This window comes from Cynocephalus volans, chromosome 9 (genome assembly GCF_027409185.1).
Source record: "Cynocephalus volans isolate mCynVol1 chromosome 9, mCynVol1.pri, whole genome shotgun sequence".
NCBI classification, from domain to species: domain Eukaryota; kingdom Metazoa; phylum Chordata; class Mammalia; order Dermoptera; family Cynocephalidae; genus Cynocephalus; species Cynocephalus volans.
This window is the reverse complement of record NC_084468.1, coordinates 44,905,211-44,925,150: the sequence shown is the minus strand read 5'-3', so window position 1 is coordinate 44,925,150 and position 19,940 is coordinate 44,905,211. Positions and strand designations below refer to the sequence as shown.

At 37.5% G+C, this 19,940-nt stretch overlaps 2 protein-coding genes across 13 annotated transcripts in view; one reads left to right on the top strand and one right to left on the bottom strand.

The window, feature by feature from the left end:
- Positions 1-9,304, bottom strand: part of FIP1L1 (factor interacting with PAPOLA and CPSF1) — a 63,553-nt gene extending 54,249 nt beyond the window's left edge. For 3 of the 11 annotated variants that reach the window (XM_063107776.1, XM_063107772.1, XM_063107774.1), the window contains exons 1-4: positions 9,020-9,302; positions 7,669-7,708; positions 4,042-4,099; positions 2,816-2,919 (exon numbers count right to left, since the gene is read on the bottom strand). In XM_063107776.1, coding sequence (XP_062963846.1) covers positions 2,816-2,919; positions 4,042-4,099; positions 7,669-7,708; positions 9,020-9,104 — 287 coding nt within the window. In that variant the 5' untranslated portion in view covers positions 9,105-9,302. Of the gene's footprint in view, positions 1-2,815; positions 2,920-4,041; positions 4,100-7,668; positions 7,709-7,814; positions 7,860-9,019 lie in introns of all 11 variants that reach the window. The other 8 variants (XM_063107777.1, XM_063107770.1, XM_063107767.1 and 5 more) reach the window with 5 other exon arrangements.
- A 9,041-nt stretch (positions 9,305-18,345) lies between these two features.
- SCFD2 (sec1 family domain containing 2) overlaps positions 18,346-19,940 on the top strand; it is a 425,850-nt gene continuing 424,255 nt past the window's right edge. For both annotated transcript variants that reach the window (XM_063108339.1, XM_063108340.1), the window contains exon 1: positions 18,346-19,290. In XM_063108339.1, coding sequence (XP_062964409.1) covers positions 18,453-19,290 — 838 coding nt within the window. In that variant the 5' untranslated portion in view covers positions 18,346-18,452. The remainder of the gene's footprint in view (positions 19,291-19,940) is intronic.

Here is a 19,940-nt window from a genome sequence, read left to right as displayed (position 1 = left end):
CACCCGCCTAAAAGCCTTTTAAGGTTCCACAATGACATTGCAAAAACATCCTAACTCCTTCCATAAGTGATTTCAACCATCCCTTTTCATCTACCTTATCCTCTAGCCATGTAGTTCCTCTAAGCCATGACTCTACGACATCTGTCTAAGCACTGCCCTGCCTAAAAATCATCAGTCCTCCTTCTGTATCAAGAATTATTCAAGCAAGTTCAAATACTACTTTTGGGATCATCTCTTCAACACCTGTAGGCTTTGAACAACTCTCCTCTCAAACCTTTCAAATCACTTTGTACATGTTTCTAGTACAGTACTCATGTTGCATTGAAAATATTTGCTCACATGTCTGTCTTCCTCACTACTTTAAGACAATAAGAACTGTTTTATAATTTTTTGTATTCCCCTCATCAATTAACTTTAGAAATCAAAAACTGCTGGTTCCATGCAACTTTACCTAATTAGTTAATTTTATCTTTAGGAAAGGAATATTTTCATGGCGAAATCTTAAAAAGAGTTTTATGGTATCATGGTAAGATGGAAAAATGTAAAAACAATGGACTCAACGTGATGGTTTGATATAGCACACTATCTCCGCTACTTAATAAGGTGCTAGACAAATTATGTCTTTAAAAAGTGTTTACTGAATAAATGAATAAATCTCACAGAGATAGCTAAGAAACGATTTCCCTATACAAAATAAATTATTTCTACTTGAAGATTTATGTTTGTTCATATCTTACATATGTATAAAATGAACTTGTAACAAAAACATTTACCTAAAAAAAGAAAATGCTATTTTGTACTTTCTTAAAATTTACAATAAACCTATTTAATATTGTTCCTTGAACACTTTGTTCTTTAAATATGCTTCTGAAAATGCTGTGAACAAAGTAAATATTTATCAAATTTTATTTTATTACTGGTTTTTTTAGTTTTCAAGGGATATACCTTGAGATATTGAGGTTAAGCAAATTCTACACTCTTCAAAAGGTCTGTTACCTTTGAAATGCATAAAATTCATAAAAGAAAGATGGACTGATAAATGAGTAAAGGCATGGATAGAAGGATATATGAGTTAAAGAAAACAGCAAAATGTATAATCTAGGTGACTTGTAAGCGTTCACAGGTCAATTCCTTCAACTTTTTAAAATGTTTGAAAATTTTTGTAATCAAATGTTGAAGGGAGAGAACCTTCAAAAACAACTGTGCCTTTAACATGCTGTCCATTTACTAGGTAAACATTTACTGAATACTTACTACATGTATGAAAAGGTGAAGAACAGGAAAATTCATAAACCATGGTTTCTACTTTAAAAGAGTTTAGAGTCTAAAGGTGATAACATGTACAAACATAACTACAATTCACGAAACTGAAAATTTCTGTAAGAAATAAAGCTCCAATAAAGTACCATGGAAGCTCGTATACATTTAATATTTCTATGCAATTCCTATCAAAAAAATTGGTTACATTAATAATCAAAAAAATCATGTTTTAAATTCTTCTATATGTCCTTGAAAATACAAATAATTTGATATATCTACTAAATATGCAATGGTTACTAGTTTTATATAAAACTGTTCCTTTTGCATGATGCACATGTTAAAGGTCTACTAGCAGAAAGACCTACTGGTACTATCTTATAAATGCAACACAAATTATTTATTTTCCCAGGTGGGCATGAAGAGCGCATTAAGAGTATCCACTCCTAAAATGAGTAACTGAGTCTCTCTTGTCTACCTTGCTCCATAAAAAGCTGCTAGGATTTCTGAATTACATGGGTAGTTATTTCTATAATGCAAAATTGACTATGACAACTAAATTACTTTTAAGCTTCCTAAAATAAATTACTTGAAAAAACAGCTCCACTGAAGAAATATTCAAAAGTATTTATGTACATATCAGTTGATTCCAGATAAGGGTGCTTAATGAACTATAGTAAAGTCAATGTTATTTTATGTTTCCAATGGACAAGCTATAATGACCACATTATATAGCCAGTCTGGGGGGGGGGGGGGGTTGTTTATTTTTTTTTAATGTGTGTAGACCTTATTATTATTATTTTATTTTTTTTGTGTGTGTGTGTGACTCATTTTATTTTCATATTCTCTTTATTGTGATGTTCTAGGACTGAACCTGCCGTATCTCCAAGGTACACCTACATTCACTATTAAGCCAAAATGTTACACAGCCAATTTGGAAAACAAAAAAAAATTGACTCTATTCTACTACCATAACAAAATCACAATCCATACTTTAATGCATTCCATTCCAAACTTTCTGTAAGATTCTTTATGTGCCCAATGAGTCAATCACAGTCCATTAACTTGGTCCACTTTACAGAATATAAAACATGAGGCCAAGACAATGGCTTAAAAAGCCTATAAGATAATTAACTTTAAAAAAAAACTATAAAAAGCAAAAATAAATACTTTTGATATTGTTCTATTGGACATAAACATCAAAAACCTGAACTCAGGTTTGGATAAGTAATACAAAAAAGAATGATACAGAACAAATTGTAATTTAAGGTTTTCTAACCTTAACCAAAGAATTTATAGTACTTAACAGTTTTATAAAAACATCTGAAATTCAGGAATCAAAAATTGCTATTTCCATGTACCTTTACCTAATTAGTTAACTTAACTGTTAGAACAGAAATGTCTTTCTTCATGGCGAAATTTTAACAGGAGTTCTTTCATATCATGGTGAGATAGGCAATATAAAAACAATGGAATCAACCACTAACAGTTTGATATAAGCACACTGTCTCTGCTAGGTAGCTTTCACACAATTGTTACTTACTTAAAAATAACTTACCCATACTGTGGTGCTCCAGTTTTAATGTCTCCTATTGTGACATGAACATCATCCTCATCATCATCACTGTCACTATCACTATCATCTTCAGTCTCGGTAACTTTCTACACCAACATAAACCATCATAAAATATATTCAATAATCCATTTCAACATTCAATATTAATAACTAAAAAATGCCACCATCTAGTCTGAGAGAAAAAAGTTACAAGCTCATAAGACTGCCACTTATTTCAACTCTTAACTTTGATGTTTTACACGATAAAAAGGGATAAGTCTATGAATAAAGAAATAAAACCTTTTTCAGTATCATCGTTTGGTAAATGACAACATATATATATATATTTTTTTTACTATTTATAACTGCCCCTACTGAAAAAAAAAGTATCTAAGGTTAGGTACTAAGATATCTACAGATAAAATTATAAAAAAATAAGTATTTGAGGAATTCTTGGCAAAAAAGAATATGAAAAAGAGGGAACCAACAGTAAGATTCATGGTGTCATGATTAAAAATTACCACATAGTAAAAGAGCAGCTCAATTTTTCTTGGCATTCATTAACACATAGAAAAAGCCCTGCAAGCAAATAGTTTAAACTTATCTTGTATCTGTGTGAGTAAAAGTGGGGCCACTTATGAAAAGATTTTATTTTGGCTCCAAAAGGCTATTTGGTACTTAACCACTTAACAGTAAATAAGCAAATCACCTAGGCAAAATTCTTTTTTGTAGACAAGTTAAAGCTTGCAGAATAGTAATTTCCTTCATTTTACAGGATTAAAATGTACAAATACTCATAAGATCAATGTTCACTTCCCAAAATACCAATTTAACAGGCCATGGAGTCAGGGACTGTCACATACTCATATATGAAAAAAGCACTGCTAAAAAACCATAACATTCGAGCTCAGGTTACGGGACTCAGTATTTGCTTTGAAAATGAGGCCCCCTATGATCTATTCAGTTGATCTGTGACCACGCAGTTCCTTGAAAGCGATAAACATCAAGCCTTTTCACATGCTGTATTTCCTCTGAAGTCTCATCCCACTATTTTTTCTTCTTGCTAATTCCTACATATGCTTTTGATGGCACCAGATGAAGTAGATGTGAGAAGGAGCCAGATCACAGAGGACACTGAAGGTCATGTTACACGTCAGCTAAGTGAACTGTGAAGATACTGATAAAGATTTTAAACAGGTAAGTAACTATATTTCAAAGCCTTATGTTACCGGTTTTGGTACACCATTTTCAGCAGCTTCATCTTCAATTCCAGATGGAGGATTAGCACTACAAACAACAAAAATAAGTACGTATGTCAGGTATTGCTTTCCAGAAGTACAGATAGATTATACTGGTATTTTTAAGCTATGTCTGACAAACTTTCCTAAAATTATTGTCTTTACTGGATGGTGAGAACAAGGATGGTAAAAAATTTGCCTGTTTTATTCCCTGTTATTCCTAATACCTTGCAAAAAACAGGTACTCAACACTGGAGGTAGAACAAAAATGTCTCCACAATTTTTTAATGATTTAAAATTTGATGGTGGGATATAACTCAAGTTTTTTACATTTTTAAACTATGTGGCGCACTTAATCAATTTTACTTATACTAAACATTGATTGAACATCCACTGCGTGCCAGGTAGTTATAATTTTAACATATTGTTTTCTCTTTGCCTTGGTGCCCAAGAAACTCAGATTTGTGGTATGATCACGTTAACTGTGTTCAGTTAACATATATGCTTCTTCCTGGTTTTGTTTCATCAATCTTATTAGATATGGGTCCTTCACTGTATAAAAAATAAAATTTTAAGAATTAAAAAAATTTGTCTTCATACAAGACTAATAAGGAGATCCAGGCTTAATTTTGATGAATTTTTAAATTACTTTTTTAAGGCCAGTTAACACCTGCACTTGTCCTTTCACAACACAACTTATATACAACAATAAAACACTCTCATTCCCATAAGACTCAAGCATATGGCCATTAACCAACAAATCACACTTCTACTACTATAATGCAATTTTTTAAATATATTTTTAATAATTATAATTTTGACAGTGGAAATTAGCCATCACCTCATTTCACAGATAGGAAAATTAAAGTACAAAACAATTAACTGGTTTGGCCCAAATCTCAGAATTATTTAGCAGCATTTGTAAGAAAAAAGTCTAGATGTTGACAAAGTTCAGAGCTCTTCTCATTAGATTTCTGCTAATCTCTTCTAAATGTCACTTTCTGTCAAGCACTTTCTATACAAATAGACTCAATCCTTACAGTGGCATTTTATAACACAATCTCCAACTAAAACAAAACAAAGGATAAAAACTGAAAACGTTTAAATTTTCATTGTTCTACTGCTTGCCTTAAGAAAATATGTAACTATAACTCTTCAGTATATTTACTTCCTGCTTAAATAAGCTTATAGGTAGCCAAAAACAAGTTCTGCTCGCTTTTTATGTCACAGAATAGTATTCCATGTTTAGACAAAACTTGGACAGGTAACACATGACAAAAATGGAGGCAGTGTAATACAACATTTAAGAAGAACAGAGGCTTCAGCAATGAATCAGGCACAAAGAAGCTGGGGCAAATTCTAATAGGGATTCAGGTAGGGCAATGCAATGATGTACCAAGCTAGATACTACTATGTTTTTGGCAGAGCTCCTTCCCCCAACAGACGTACTCTTTTAGAAGTTTTAATTCTCTATCACCATTAAAATATTAGAAATGTAATAAAATTATAAGCTTTTTCTAGAAAAAAAATTTTTTTTTTCTCCATGGGATGAGATACACTCAATAGCTCTCCAAATGAAATTTTAATAAGGACTATAAAGAAATTTTGACAGTGACACTCAGGGAAAATAAAAGGCTTCTCTCAAATAAATTTTACCAGGCTGTGTACTGGGGAGTTAAAATTTTTAAATGTTCAATAGTAAGCTTTGAAAATTGTAGACAAGAATAATAAAAAAAATGTACTAGGATAAAGATTATTTCATAAAAAATGTACATTTGATTATGAATCCATACCTTATAATTACTTTGTAATTTCTTTACCAATTGAAGAAATGGGTATAAAGAAATATTTGGTCAGTTTCACAACTATAAACTATACTAATTCTACCTTGGGGTTAATTGGGTTAATTGAGATTAGGATCAGGGACTGAGCTGAATACATAAATTTCAAAACTAAATGATAAAATTTCAGATGATATAACAATGAGTGAAAAAAAAATAAGGGATATACTTGAGTGAGGAAGAACAATTTCAGTCCCTCTTAAGTTACTTCTACTTCCACTTCTCACTTCTTCCTTCTATCTGCTTTTTTGTTGTTGTTAATTACAGCTTTATTGAGATATAATTCACTTACCACACAATCCATTTAAAGGGTATAATTAAATGGGTTTTAGTATGTTCACATAGTGCAAACCATCACAACTACCTAATTCCAGAACCTATGCTTCACGCTCAAAAGAAACCTTGTATATATTAGCAGCCACTCCCCATTTTCCCCTGCCCCCAGTTCTGGCGAACACTAATCCTTCTGTCTCAATGGCTTTGCCTATTCCGGGCATTTCATATAAATGGAACCACACAATATGTTGGCTTTTGTGATTGGCTTTTTTCATTTAGCATCACGTTTTCAAGGTTCACCCATGTTGTAACACCTATCAGTACTTCTTTTTTTTTTTTTTCAGTGCAAAATATTATTCCATTGTATTGATATATCACATTTATTCTATCCATTACGGACAACCGGGTTCTTTCCATTTTTTGACTATTACAAATAATGCTGCTATGAAAATTCATATACAAATATGTGTGGATGTACAAGGGTACTTCAAAAAAGTTCAGAGAGATCGTACCACCTTTCAATTCTGTTTTTCCACAAACTTTTGAAGTACCCTCATAGGTTTTCATTTTTACTAGGAATGGAATTGCTATGGAATTTACTAGGAATGGAATGGTAACTATATTTAAGCTTTTGAGGAAACTGCTGGACTATTCTCCAAAGCAGCGGCACCATTCTACAATCCCGCCAGCAGTGAAGGTGGGTTCCAATTTCTCCAAATCCTCACCAGCACTCATTTTATCTTTCCGATTACATCCATCCTGGTGTGAAGTGGCATTTCCTCCACTTTTTTAATCCCAATATTCTTTAAAAGCTCTTTTTTTTTTAACTTCCTCTTCCTCTATTGTAATACACTATGGCATCTGATCAAAATAAAGCCAGCATATCCATGTACCTGTCTGAATGAGTTGTTTTGAAATTTATAGTAAATTTCTGGCTCCCTGTATAGGTTCTTCAAATAATACTTACACGTTTCTAACAATTTAACAAAGAAAATCAACCTTATAACAAATTAGTTAATTACAGTTTAAATTTAAATAAATATAAAGCATTGAAGTTACAACTAAACCATCATTACACCATCAAAAATTACAATTTCACTGCATTATACCATCAAAAATATTAATAAATTATAAAAACAGTAATTTGGGGGGTTTCTTATTTATTTTAAAAAAATTTTAATTACCTTAAAATGTTTTTCTCAGTAGTTTAATGATTATAATGTATACTCCTCTATTGAGCTCACTTAAGAGTAAAAAGTTATGTAACAGTGAAAAGTAGTGAAACCCTAATTTCAAAACTTTGTCCTGTACTAGCAAACAGAATTGTTATAAGATTAGGCACTGAAATAGGAATAAACCCTAAAGGATTCAGGGTCCTCCAACCTTTAGATAAAATGTTGTAATCAAGCCAATGACTATAGTGGAATAATTCTGACAATTTGTTGACAAAACCACTGTATACCACAAACCGTGTTAAGTATCAATAAGAAATTTCACTAACCTGGCATTTTCTTCTTCTGGCCTTTCAACTTCATTTTCATCTACCAAATAAAATAAATACATAAATAAATAAAGAAAGAAAGAAAAAAACCACTCTTAAAGAAACCAGTATTATGAAAATCTGAAGTGATCATCACAAGCACTAACCTAGGTCCTTTGCCAAATCACTGTGCACATGCACGTCCCATGGGCCTATAAGCACATCCAAAGTTAGATCACCTTATAATTACTTAACAAAATTAAGTCTTTTACGGAAAAAAAAATCAAACTTTACTGCTATGAAAATAAGCTTGATTTAAGAAGTACTAAAGATTATCAGATCTTTGTAAAAGAAACCCTACACATTCACATTTCAAAGAGTATTACTAATGCTAATTCTTGCCACCAGAGACTTTTTGTTAACAAGTTTATCAAAGTTACATCATCGTGCCCAACATGAACTCTTAATATACTATTCTAAAGACAGTCAAGACTTTATATTTTAGGCAAGGAACAAAAATGAACTTTCAAATCTGGTGTCAGTAATAGACAAGAAGGGACTGTGACTTTATAAAAGTTAAAAACCACATGTCAAGTCCCTTTCAAGAAGGAAGTAGAAGAATGCATTAAATTTATTTTGAAAAAAATACACGAGATGACACTGAAAACTCTAAGCCTAAGGGTCATGAGGTACTTCTATGATGTAGGTTAAAGAGCAGTCTCTTAAAAAAGAAAAACTTCACCTTAATACAGGAGACAGTCAAGAGCTTTCTTTATGGGCCATAATGCATTCCATCTCTCTCTTAATTATTTATTTTTAAGGCACGACACTCAGACTAGGAGGTACCCTTGCAGGTGCATTCCATAGAAACTGACCATCAAGAAACGAGACATTAGTTTTACAGCATGAACTTTATTTAGCTATTATTACAGAATGACTGTTTCTGAAAGAAAGGGACAGGAAGGGCACCCTAAGGAGGAGGAAGGGGGCCGGGGGGGGGGGGGCAAGAAGAGATACACACCAAACACACCTTAGTATCGAGAGAAAAAAACAAGTGTAAAGAGCGCGGAGGCGAGGCGGCTGAGAAGCCCCGGCGAACAGGAGGGCGAAGCTGGGGACACGGCCCGGGCCCCCAGACCCCGCGGAGTCCTCGGGGCCGCGGAGTGGGTGCGCGTCGGAGGGCTGGGCCGTGGGAAGAGGCCGCGGGGGAGGGGGACGTGCACGCCAGGCTCGGCCTGAGTCAGGCCGAACAGGACTCTGCACGAGGCCCAAGGCGGCGGCGATAGGGGCCCGGGACAACGGCTGTTTGTAGGCCGGGAGGGGAGGCCTGAGAGAAGCCGGGAGAGAGAGACAGGGACAGGAAGTTCCGTACCGCCATAGAGCCACTCTTCCTCCTCATCCCCTCCGGTCCCGCCGCTCAGCTCCGACACTAGGCGCTCGACCTCGCCGGCCGACATGGCCGCCCCGAGCACAACTTAAAGGCGGCGATCAACAGCCCCCTCCAACCCCTTCCCCAGGTTCGCTGCCCGGGGTCGAGAGAAGGGCGCGAACCCGCTAGCGAGCGAACGAAGAAAGCCTGAGACTCAAATCCAGGGAAGAAGGAGGCGGCGGCAAAGATGAATACTCCAGCGCGGATCCGCCTGCGCACGCGCAGCAGCACCCAAGTGGCGCGGCAGCGCTAGGTGACTTCACTTCCGCGGCGGCCACCTGGCCCTCGTTGCGCATGAGCACTGCAGTTGGCCCCGCCCCTACGGAATCCCTCTTTGCCTTTTAGCGTGGTTTTCCCCCTCGGCGTCCTGTGTTGTCTGGGGCTTCCCCTCCCCCAACCTTCCTTGTAATAACCGGTGTTGCCTTTGCCGACGAGTACACAATTGTTCTGTCTGCCCTTGATTCTTTTTCTTCTCAAACTTTTATTTATTTTTAAATCTTACGAAAGGCTTGTTTCATTCTTCACGCGTCGTATCAGCCTTAATAAAGAATCGCTTCCTGTCGGCCCCGTTTCTCATTAAAGAAGAAATCATAATCCGTGCTCAGTTTCTTGAAAAATCAATCTTAATGGCCAACAAAAGCAAAACTAATATATGAATAATATATTCTCCTTGTTAAAAAAAAAAGAAATTACAGTTAAGGTCAAAGTCCGCCTCATCCACTAACCTCTCCAGAGATAGGCTTGTTATAACTTTGGTGTGCATCACTCTGAAATTTCCTATACGTTTACTTCATGTATTGTTTTGGTGGGAGAACTTAAGGTTGAAGAGTCCTCAAAGGTGTAGTGTTATATCATCCTGCGACTTGCTCTTTTTTTTTTTTTCTTTTAACTCAACAGTATCTTGGAGATCTTTTCCATCTTGGTATATATCAGACTACGTCCATTTTTAAGTGCTTCATAAAATTTCATAGTGGCTATTACAAAGTGCATATGGCTATTTTCCTATTGATGAACATGTAGATTGCTTTCAACTTTTCACTTTTACAAAAAAAAAAAAGAAAAGACAACATTGAAGACCCTTGTGACTAATTGCAGATATGTACAAGTGTTTCTCCAAGATATAAAGTATGCGCAGTTTTTTTTTGTTTGGTGGCTAGCAAGTATGAGGATCTGAACCTTTGACCTTGATGTTGTAACACTGCACTCTAACCAACTGAGCTACCCAAACAGCACCTAATGTGTAGTTTTTAATCTTAACAGATAATGCCAAATTTACAGGCCACTTTTGAGAGCACATCTTCCAAGAAAGAGAGACATACTCTGAAGAAAACTGCAGTTCTAGTTCTTAATTATAACCAGCAGGTTGCATAACGCCAAGCAATCAACCTCTCTATGCTTCAGTTCTCTCACGGAAAACTGAATTAGATGATCTCTAAGGTTCCTTCTAGTTCTAAAGTTTTCATTTAGGACACTCACTTTTCAACGGACAGAAATCCATTCTAGTTGTACAAATCAATGGGTTTTCTTGCTTTCTAATGGATAAATATTGTTCTGTATTTAGTGAATATTGAGTATCTGCTCTGTTTAAGAACTTGGACAATGAAAACATGAGTGAAGCATAATCCCGGACTTTAAAGAGCTTTCAATGTATTGAGAAACACTGAAGGATGGTGAACAACTCTCCTACAAGGGAAAAGGTGAATGTGCTATAATAGAAGCACAAATGAAGTGTTTACGTCTCACCAACACCACACCATCTCATGCTATTTAAACAAACCATGTGGTATTAACCCTCCTTACATTTGAACACACTTCTACCTGCTATTCCCAGCTCCCTTATCTGTTTAGGAGAACCCCTTGCATTGTTCTAAGCTCTGTTGAGGTGTAATTGCCTTTATGAAATCTTTCCTGAATCCCATTTTATTTCTTCCCATTTTTTTTATTTAGTCAATAAATATTTATGGAGGGTATGCTAAGTGCCAGGAACTCTTCTAGGCTATATAGATTTAGCAGTAAGTAAAACAAAGTCCTTCCTCTAGTGGAGTTTTCAGACCATAAATATGAAAATAAACATATGTCATAATGATAACGATTATGAAAAGAGTAAGCAATATAAAGGGACCCAGAATGGAATGATGAAGAGGGATGAAGTATTATTTTATATTGAGTGGTCAGGTCTGATGAGGTGACAGAAGACTAGAAACCTGAATGGAAAAAGGAAGTAAGCCCCATGGATTTCTGGGTGAATAGAGTATCAGACAGACCATGAGGCAGAAGCATACTTGGCATGTTCAAGGAAACCAAAATGTAGCTGGAGTGTACTGAGTGACATAAAGAATGTAGATAAGATCAGAGGTACTGAGAGATGGGTAGGACAGACCTAATCACTACCTTCTAAACCCTATTCTGCTTCTGTGGCATATGTCTATCACATCATATAGTGATTATTTAACTACATATCTGTTTTTCTCAGACTCCTCACTACCTCATGTCCTCTCCCAAACAGGATGTCTTGTTTATCTGATGCTTCCATTCCAAATATGGTATCTAACACTGAGTAAATCTTCCTGATTCTTGCTGAAAGTAGTAGAATGAGCGTTTTATGTACTGCAGGGGAGTATTGTAAGGCAATTGCTGGTAATCCATCTATTTATCTTTCTATTTATCATTCCATGAATCTGTAATAAACTTTGCTGGTCTCATGGGAGAATCAACTGCCTTTTCCTGACGGCCTCTTTCTCCTTTCAGTTGTTTTTCATGATATTGCTTATTCTAAACTGAAGAATTGATGAATAATACTTGATGCATCAGAATCACCTTTTTGATGGAGGTAGCATTTGAGCTAAGCTTTGAAAATGAGGGCTTCCACAAGCAGAGAAGCCCATAAATCACTAATAACCACTCCTAACAGGCCTTTTTCTTTTGTGCTTCCAAACTGAGTTCCTTGCCTGGATGTACTTAAATTAATTAAAAGCTTAATTAAAGATGTCTTTATCTCCCTACTGACCAGGGGAGACATGAAAAATAGGTAATTTACAGATACTGTATGAGGATACTATAAAAAATTCATGAAAAATAGAATTGAAAGATAATACAATCTTTCCATGAACTTCTTGAAGTGCCATCATATATTCCTTCTCCTGCTTAATACATCATGACCTTTCAAACTACAATACTCCATATATTCTGGTTATATTTGTTTTCAATTTAATTGTTTTCTGTGTGTGTTCTGTTGGAACTTGGCATAATATAATAATTTGCTTTAATGTATCTGTCTCTGAGAAATACTGAAAGAGAGTGCTTAGTATATGATAATTAAAACAATGACAAGAGCTGAAGATCAAATAAACACGCCTTGTTCAGTGTCCAGTAAATAATACAGCAAGTACTCATAAATGTATTTTGCATGAATGTGGCATTTAGTCCTGACTGTGTTATTTGCTGCCAACTTTAGATATGTCACTTAAATCTCAGTGTTCTTCAGTTTCTTGATATGTAAATCGATATATTAAAATAACATTTTATATCCACTTTTTGGAAGGATAGCAAAACTAAAATGAAAATTCAAATGTCAAAGCATTTGTCAAGTTAGAGGCAAGCAGGAGTTGTGTGGTATGGTGGTGTAGGTCTTTTCTACTTCGAACAACCAGAATAATTGCACATATGAAGAGCTTTCCTTCCTCTCTAGGAGCTTCAATGGTGAATTAAGCCCCAATAAGCCCTCCTCATCTTACATCTTGCATGATCCTCTCTTACAATGTCAAGCACGGGGAAAGTGCTCAGTAAATCCTTAAGCTAAGCACTGATCATGCATATGGAGGGCCTAGAAATGAGGTGAACAAAGATATGCTTGATTTTATGAGGAACTGGAAATAATTGCTAACTATTTTGAGCAGAGAAGTACAAATCACATTTTAATAAGGTAAATGTGATGGTCTTAAACACGTCATTTTAGCAGGAATTCTTTTTTTACTCTGCCATAACATCTGAGAGTAAGAAAGGGCTTTTTATTGAGAGTAAGAAAGGTTCTTGTCTCTTTTCTGTCTACCCTGTCACCCAACGTCATTCCAGTTCCATAACTTTTAATACCATCTATGTCATTGGAAGCCAATGACTCCCAAATTTCTATCTGCAGTCATAACTTCTCCTAGAACTCAGGAGACTTAACATCACTCTGACGCTTCACCTGATGCCTCTCCTTGATATTTAATAGGCATTTTAAACTTACGGCTGAAACAGAACTTGTGAATTCCCCTTCCAAACCTGTCCTGTTTTACTCCCATACTAACCCAGGCTTCCTCAGCTCAGTATCAGTAACCACCATCCAACAAGTTGTTCCAGCCAAAACCCAAAGAATCAACCTTGATTCTTTTCTTTCCCTCATCTGCCCCTCTCGCACCTATGCAAATTCATTAACAAGAACTGTTAGCTCTTCTTATAAAATAAATCACAAATCTGTCTACTTCCGTCCATCTCCACTGCCACACTGCAATTCAAGTAACACAAAACCCTTCAGTGGCTTCCTCTTACATATGAGATGAAACCTAGACGCCCCACCATGTGGCCTACAGGCTTCTTCATGGTCTGGCAGCCCTTAAGGTACATGTGGCTATACAGGCTGTGCATTGCACAACTTTTAGGGGTGTTCCCTATCATCTCATTCTTACACATTTTTTGTCAACTCTTCTAGTGTCATTCCCTCACATCTCTGATTTGGTATGAAGATTTGTGTTCCCTCAAAATTTATATGTTGAAACCCTAATCCCCAATATTATAAGGGCCTGTGGAAGTAATTAGGTTCTCACTAATATGGAGGGATTAGTGCCCTTATAAGAAAAGACAAGAGGGGTGGGGCATGAGGCAGATGCCAAGGAGTGACTTGGCTCCAAAGATGAAATTTGGCACTGGCTTATGGGAAAGGTATTTGATAGTATATTTGTATCTTGTTTTCTGCTGGGCTTAAGGGCAACTGCTTCTTGTGAAATGTTTTCATCATCCTAAAGAAAGAGCCAGGTGGTTGCCAGGGACTGACATGAGGTGGCCTGGAGAATTAATGTTCGATGGGGACAGAGTTTCTGTTTGGGAAGATGAAGAAGTTCTGGAGATGGATGGTGGTGATGGTTGCACAACAGCGTGAATGTGCTGGATACCACTGAACTGTGTTCTTAAAAGGAATAAAATGGTAAGTCTTGTTATGTATATTTTATCATATAGTTTAAAGAAGAAAAAAGAACCAGGGTTCTTCCGATGCCTAATACTAGGTTTGAATTGTCGCATCCCATTGTCAGTTGGGTAACTATGCACAGGTTATTTAGTGCCTCTCAGTTTCCCCATCTGTAGAATGAGGGGTGGCACATTATATGTGCATGGCTGGTGGAATGGTTTCACAAAGGCAAACTAGTTTCACCTGGAGGCCAAAATTACCCTCCCAATTTCTAGTTTCATCTGCAGCTTTTGTTACATCATTGGGCTGTACCAACTGTTTACTTCTAGAAAGTGCTGAAACAGGTGGCAAATCAAGAAATAAGAAGCAAATAGTAACAGAAAAGCTTGAAAACAGCTGACCTTAGTTTGGCAGCTGGATATTTCCCAGGGAAGACTCTTCTATGGCATGCATGTATTGCACAGCGTGGCCACTCACTACTGTTTACCAGGGAATGGATTTATCAGTCTTTTCTGCAGGTAAAATTATGCACATGCTTATGGTGCGAAAATATATCTGAGAAGTCTAAGTGCTACAATTGACATTCAAATTGTGTAAGTGCCTTTTCTGTGGCAGGCATTCTGTGCTGGGGGTACAGTGGTATGTTTACATGGTTTACATGAACCTGTCCATGACAGGTTCATAAATACTTTGACACTCCTCTTAAAAGATGAAGACAAATTCTGCTTCCCTTAGGTGTGGATGAACTTAGTCACTCGTTTTTCATGATTATGATGTGACAGACATGATGCTATGTGACTTCCAAGTCTAGTCCTAAAAATGATAAGCCTCCTCCTGGTTCTCTCTGTCTTGAATCACTGACTTTAAAAGAAGCTAGCTGGTCACCAAGTCCTGAGGACACTCAAGCAGTTTGTGAAGGGCTAAGTGTGGCAGAAATAAACTGTCAGCCAACATTAGCATAGAATTGCCAGACATGCAAGTGAACCATCTTGGAAATAGATCCTCCAACCCAGTCAAACCATCTTCCCCAGCCAGTTTCTTGAACGTCTCTTCAGGAGAAACCAAACCTGCCTTGATCTTGGAATTCCAGAATCCAGAACTGTGAGAAATAAATTTCTGGGTGTTTAAGCCACCCAGTCTGGTATTTGGTTGCAACCCTACCAGACTAATAGAATAGGTATATATGTCAAATACATGGGAAAAGGTCAGGAAGGACACACATTGACCTGAAAATGCTGGCTGATAAGGGTAAGTGATTAAGATAGTAAATTTTATGTTACATGTATTTTGCCACAATTAAACAAACAGAAACATATCCCAACTGAACTCAGTATGTTTACTCTCCAGTCTGCTTCTCTTCTGGTTTTCCAAATCTCAGGGACTGCCTTTCACTAGTCATCCAGACAAAAAGCTAGGCATTAACCTGAAATTGTCTTTCTGTCTCACTCTGTCTGCCAGACTAATCACCAAGGTCTTTCGCACTTAACATCTCTCTATATACCCGACTCCGTTTGTCTCCTTAATTGATATCAACTCTCACCCAGAGTTGTTCTGGGTATGATTTCCTAACTGCTCTCTCTGCCCTAAATCTTGCTGTATTTCAAGTTATTTCTGATGTCTCTACTAGAATCTTTTTTCCCCTAAAACCTGGATGTGAACAAACTATTTCCAACTATTAAAATACTTTAATAGTTCCCCATTGGTTGCTGCTATTTAGAACAGAAAATAAGACTCTCCCTGATCATTCCTTTCTTTTAGAGTTCCTTGTTCCTATTTCTTCTTGGGCCTTTCTTCACACAGTACGTGTCAGCTATAGTAAACCGTCTGCAGTTCCAGAGAACATGTTGTACTGTTTCATGCCTCTACATATTTGTTCATGCTGCACTCTCTGCCCAGACTGCTAAAAATGCTTCTTCCATACTGTCCACCTGGTGAACACCTGGTTTTCTTTAAAGGCAACTCAAACCTTGAGTCTTATATGAAACTTCTTCTGACCACTTCCCTTTTTCCTTCACTCAGTCAGAATTCATTTTTCCTTTCTTGAAAATCCTACACATTTTTTTTTTTTTTTAAAAACGTTGTTGGCCTGGCTGGTTAGCTCAGTTGTTTAGAGTGCAGCTTCATAATAATAAGGTCCTGGGTTCAGATCTCCATATCAGCCAGCCGCAAAAAACCAAACAAAACATTTCTTCTGTAACATTTCACTGCACTTCATTGTTTTACATGTGTGGACCCTTTTATTTCATTATAATTCTTTTTTTTTTGATGATATTAATAAGCATCTTTATTATTTTTTTTCTAGTTCTCATACAGGTTTGGCTATTATAGAACCCATGTCTACTTTTTAAAAATACTTTTTAAAGTATGAAACAGTCATATCTCTATTTCACTTTGAATGTGTTAACAAACAAAAAGTTGATATGGTAACTTTCTTTCAAACGATTAAAAGATGTTTGTTCTCATCCAATAACCTTTTTTAAAAATTTAATTTGTTAATATACAATGTAGTTGATTTTCATGTCCCTTTACCAATTCCTCTTTCCCCACTCCTCTCCCCACTCACCCCATCAACATCATATCTGTTCCCTTGTCTTAATAAGTTCAAGGAATTGTTGTGATCATTGTGTCTTCTTCCCCACCCCCATTTATTTGTTTGTATATTTATTTATTTATTTATTTATAGCTCCCACAAATAAGTAAGAACATGTAGTATTTCCCTTTCTGTGCCTGGCTTATTTCACTTAGTATAATTTCTCTAAGTCCATCCATGTTGCTGTGAATGGTAGTATTTCATTCCAGTGTCTGGAACATTGTGCATGTTTATTAAAAATTGGTTGAACATATTATTTATCGTGTGGATATTAATTGAACATTTATCAAACAAACATCTGTTGAACATCTGTTCTGTTCTAGGTGTTGGAGATACCAGGCCTCTAGTGCACTATCTAGTAAAATAGGTATATTAAGGAAGATGGGTGTGCTAAAACATCCCATGATGTAACAAGTACTTAGCAGATTTATCAATTGAGTGCTGTGTGTTTGAGGAAGAGAGGACAGATTGGTGGTGGCGATGAGTTAGGAAATGCCTCACATGAAAGGCATCATTGGAATGATTATTTTCAGTGAGTTAGAGTTTACCAGGTGCAAATTCTCTGTGGATTAAAATATTTTATTAGCCATTGCATCTTTGGAGCTTAGTAAAGTGACTATACTCAGTAAGGTGCTTAATAAATATTGGTTGAAAAAACTTAACCCATGAAACATTCTGGGCTCAGTCTGTTGTCTTCATTGTGCAGGTACATAATGTGCCAGGCTGAGAGTAGCTGCAGAGAAATTGAAAAATCATAAGGTAAATTTTAGTGCCTTTCAAGGTGTCTAGATGTATCCTGTAGGCAATTGGATCAGGAGAAGCTGTTAAGCAGAAAAATGGTAGGAATACCTTAGTTTATTAGGAAGAAAACTGAATTGGAGAGGGGAAGAGATTAAAAGCCACGAAATGATGAGGCATTATTGAAATTGTCCAGGCGAATGATAATGGTGGGCTGGTGTGACAGTAAGGATGGAGAGGAAGTGTTTTGAAACAGAACAAGATTTAGTGACAATGAAATGAGGGAAGAAAGATGGAGAAAGTGGAAACACCACCAGTAGGTTTGTTATGAGGCTTATGTGCAATAACGTATGTGACAGCAATATGTAAACTACAAAATATTACACAAGTTTGTTGTTTTTATATCTTCTCTGCCTGCTCTTAGTTTACATGAGAAAAGTGGCTGTACTTTTTGAGAGATGTGTTCATATCCAAGGAAAACATCGCATTTCGGATTAGGTTTTATTCCTGAGATTTCTCAGGGAGCAGGGCGAAGTAATCCGAACACACAGGGAGAGGGACGAAAAGAACGCAGTTCAACTTGTTCCTAGAGAGCCCCTTCTCACCTCCTCGAACTTTTCAACTTTTGAGGAAGCTCAGAGCCACGGAGCCCTGCCCACTTTTCCTTCCCAGCCCCGCCCATCCTTCCTCTAGCCGGGCCTCCGCACTAGCCAATCACCGTTCAGCCCTACGTCATCACCGCGCGCCGTCGCCGGCCGCGTCAGAGGCAGGACCACGTGTACCGTGATGACTGTCAAAGTCTCAGGGAAACCTAATTTTCGGAAGTGGTGAGTTCTGAGAGAAGTTCCTGCACCCGAGTACCCCGAGTCTGCGAATTCCAAACCATGAGCACCTCGGGCGTGCTGTCCTTTACCCAGCAAGGCTGGGAGCAAGTGCTGGTCAAAGTGAAACGGGCTTTGGTCTACCTGGACGCCGCCTGCGCGGAGAGCCTGCACTGGGGCTGCGGATCTACGCGGCTCATGGAAGCGGTGGGGGGTCCTGCGTGTCACCTGCGAGAGTTCGAGCCCAACGCAGTTGGTGGTGGAGCCGAGCAGCCCAAGGCGGTGTTTGTGCTGAGTTGCGTCCTAAAAGGCAGGACTGTGGAAACTTTACGAGATATCATCTGCCGCAGTCACTTTCAGTATTGTGTGGTGGTTACGGCCGTGAGCCACGCTGTCCACCTCACGGCTAATCATGTGCCAGCGGCGGCAGCGGCCGAGCTGGAGGGGCAGCAGCCGGTATTTGAGCAGCTGGAGGAGAAGCTGTGTGAGTGGATGGGCAACATGAACTACACTGCCGAGGTGCTGCACGTCCCGTTGTTGCTCGCCCCTGCTGCTCCCCACCTTGCCTTGACTCCAGCCTTTGCTTCCCTTTTCCCTCTCCTACCTCAGGATGTGCATCTCCTTAATAGTGCCCGACCGGAAAAGAGGAGGCTGGGGAGCCTGGGTGAGGTGGATGCCACCACTCTAACCCCAGAGCTGCTGCTGCAGATCAGGTGCCTGGTGTCAGGCCTCAGTTCTCTGTGTGAACATTTGGGGGTACGGGAGGAGTGTTTTGCCGTGGGTTTCCTCAGTCGGGTCATCGCTGCAGATCTGGCCAATTATGCCCCTGCCAAGAACAGGAGGAAGACTGCCCCAGGCAGGGCATCAGTGGTCTTTGTGGATAGAACTCTGGATCTCACAGGTAAATAGCGTTGCTGTGGAGTTCTGTATAACCACTCTCCATGGTGCTAGGACTTTCATTGATTCCGCATTTTTTTATTGGCCTTTTACTGTATGTCAGGTTGAGAATACAAAGACGATCTAGATGGACACTGTTCCTAACCTCACAGAGATTATAGATTATAGTTTATAGACAAGCGAATTGGCAATTACAATACAATTGGTTAAGTACTGTAATGGGTAAATATGTCCTCAGCGTGCATTGACTTGTTAAACAACCACTGCCTTTGGCCCAAGAGATTAGAAAAATAGAATTATTCTGACGTAGAAAAGAACTATCCAGCTGTGAAACTTTTAGAAAATTTCAGATGCCAGTATTCACAACAGTCCTCTATAAGAGGACTCTGATTTGTTGGAGAGGTATTAACAGATGACCCAGTGGGAGGAAAACTACTGTACAATAAAACATAAAATCATTATAAACAGTTGGTTTAGGTTTCTTTAAATGAGTGTTAAAAAGTATGGCTTACCTTAAATATCACGAGTAAATGAGATGAAATATAATTGTGGAAAATATTTTCAAATGTTTATTAATTTATTCTTAGCTTTTGTTCTTTTTTTAAATGTATTTTATTTTATTTTATTTTGTTGATATACAATGTGGTTGATTAT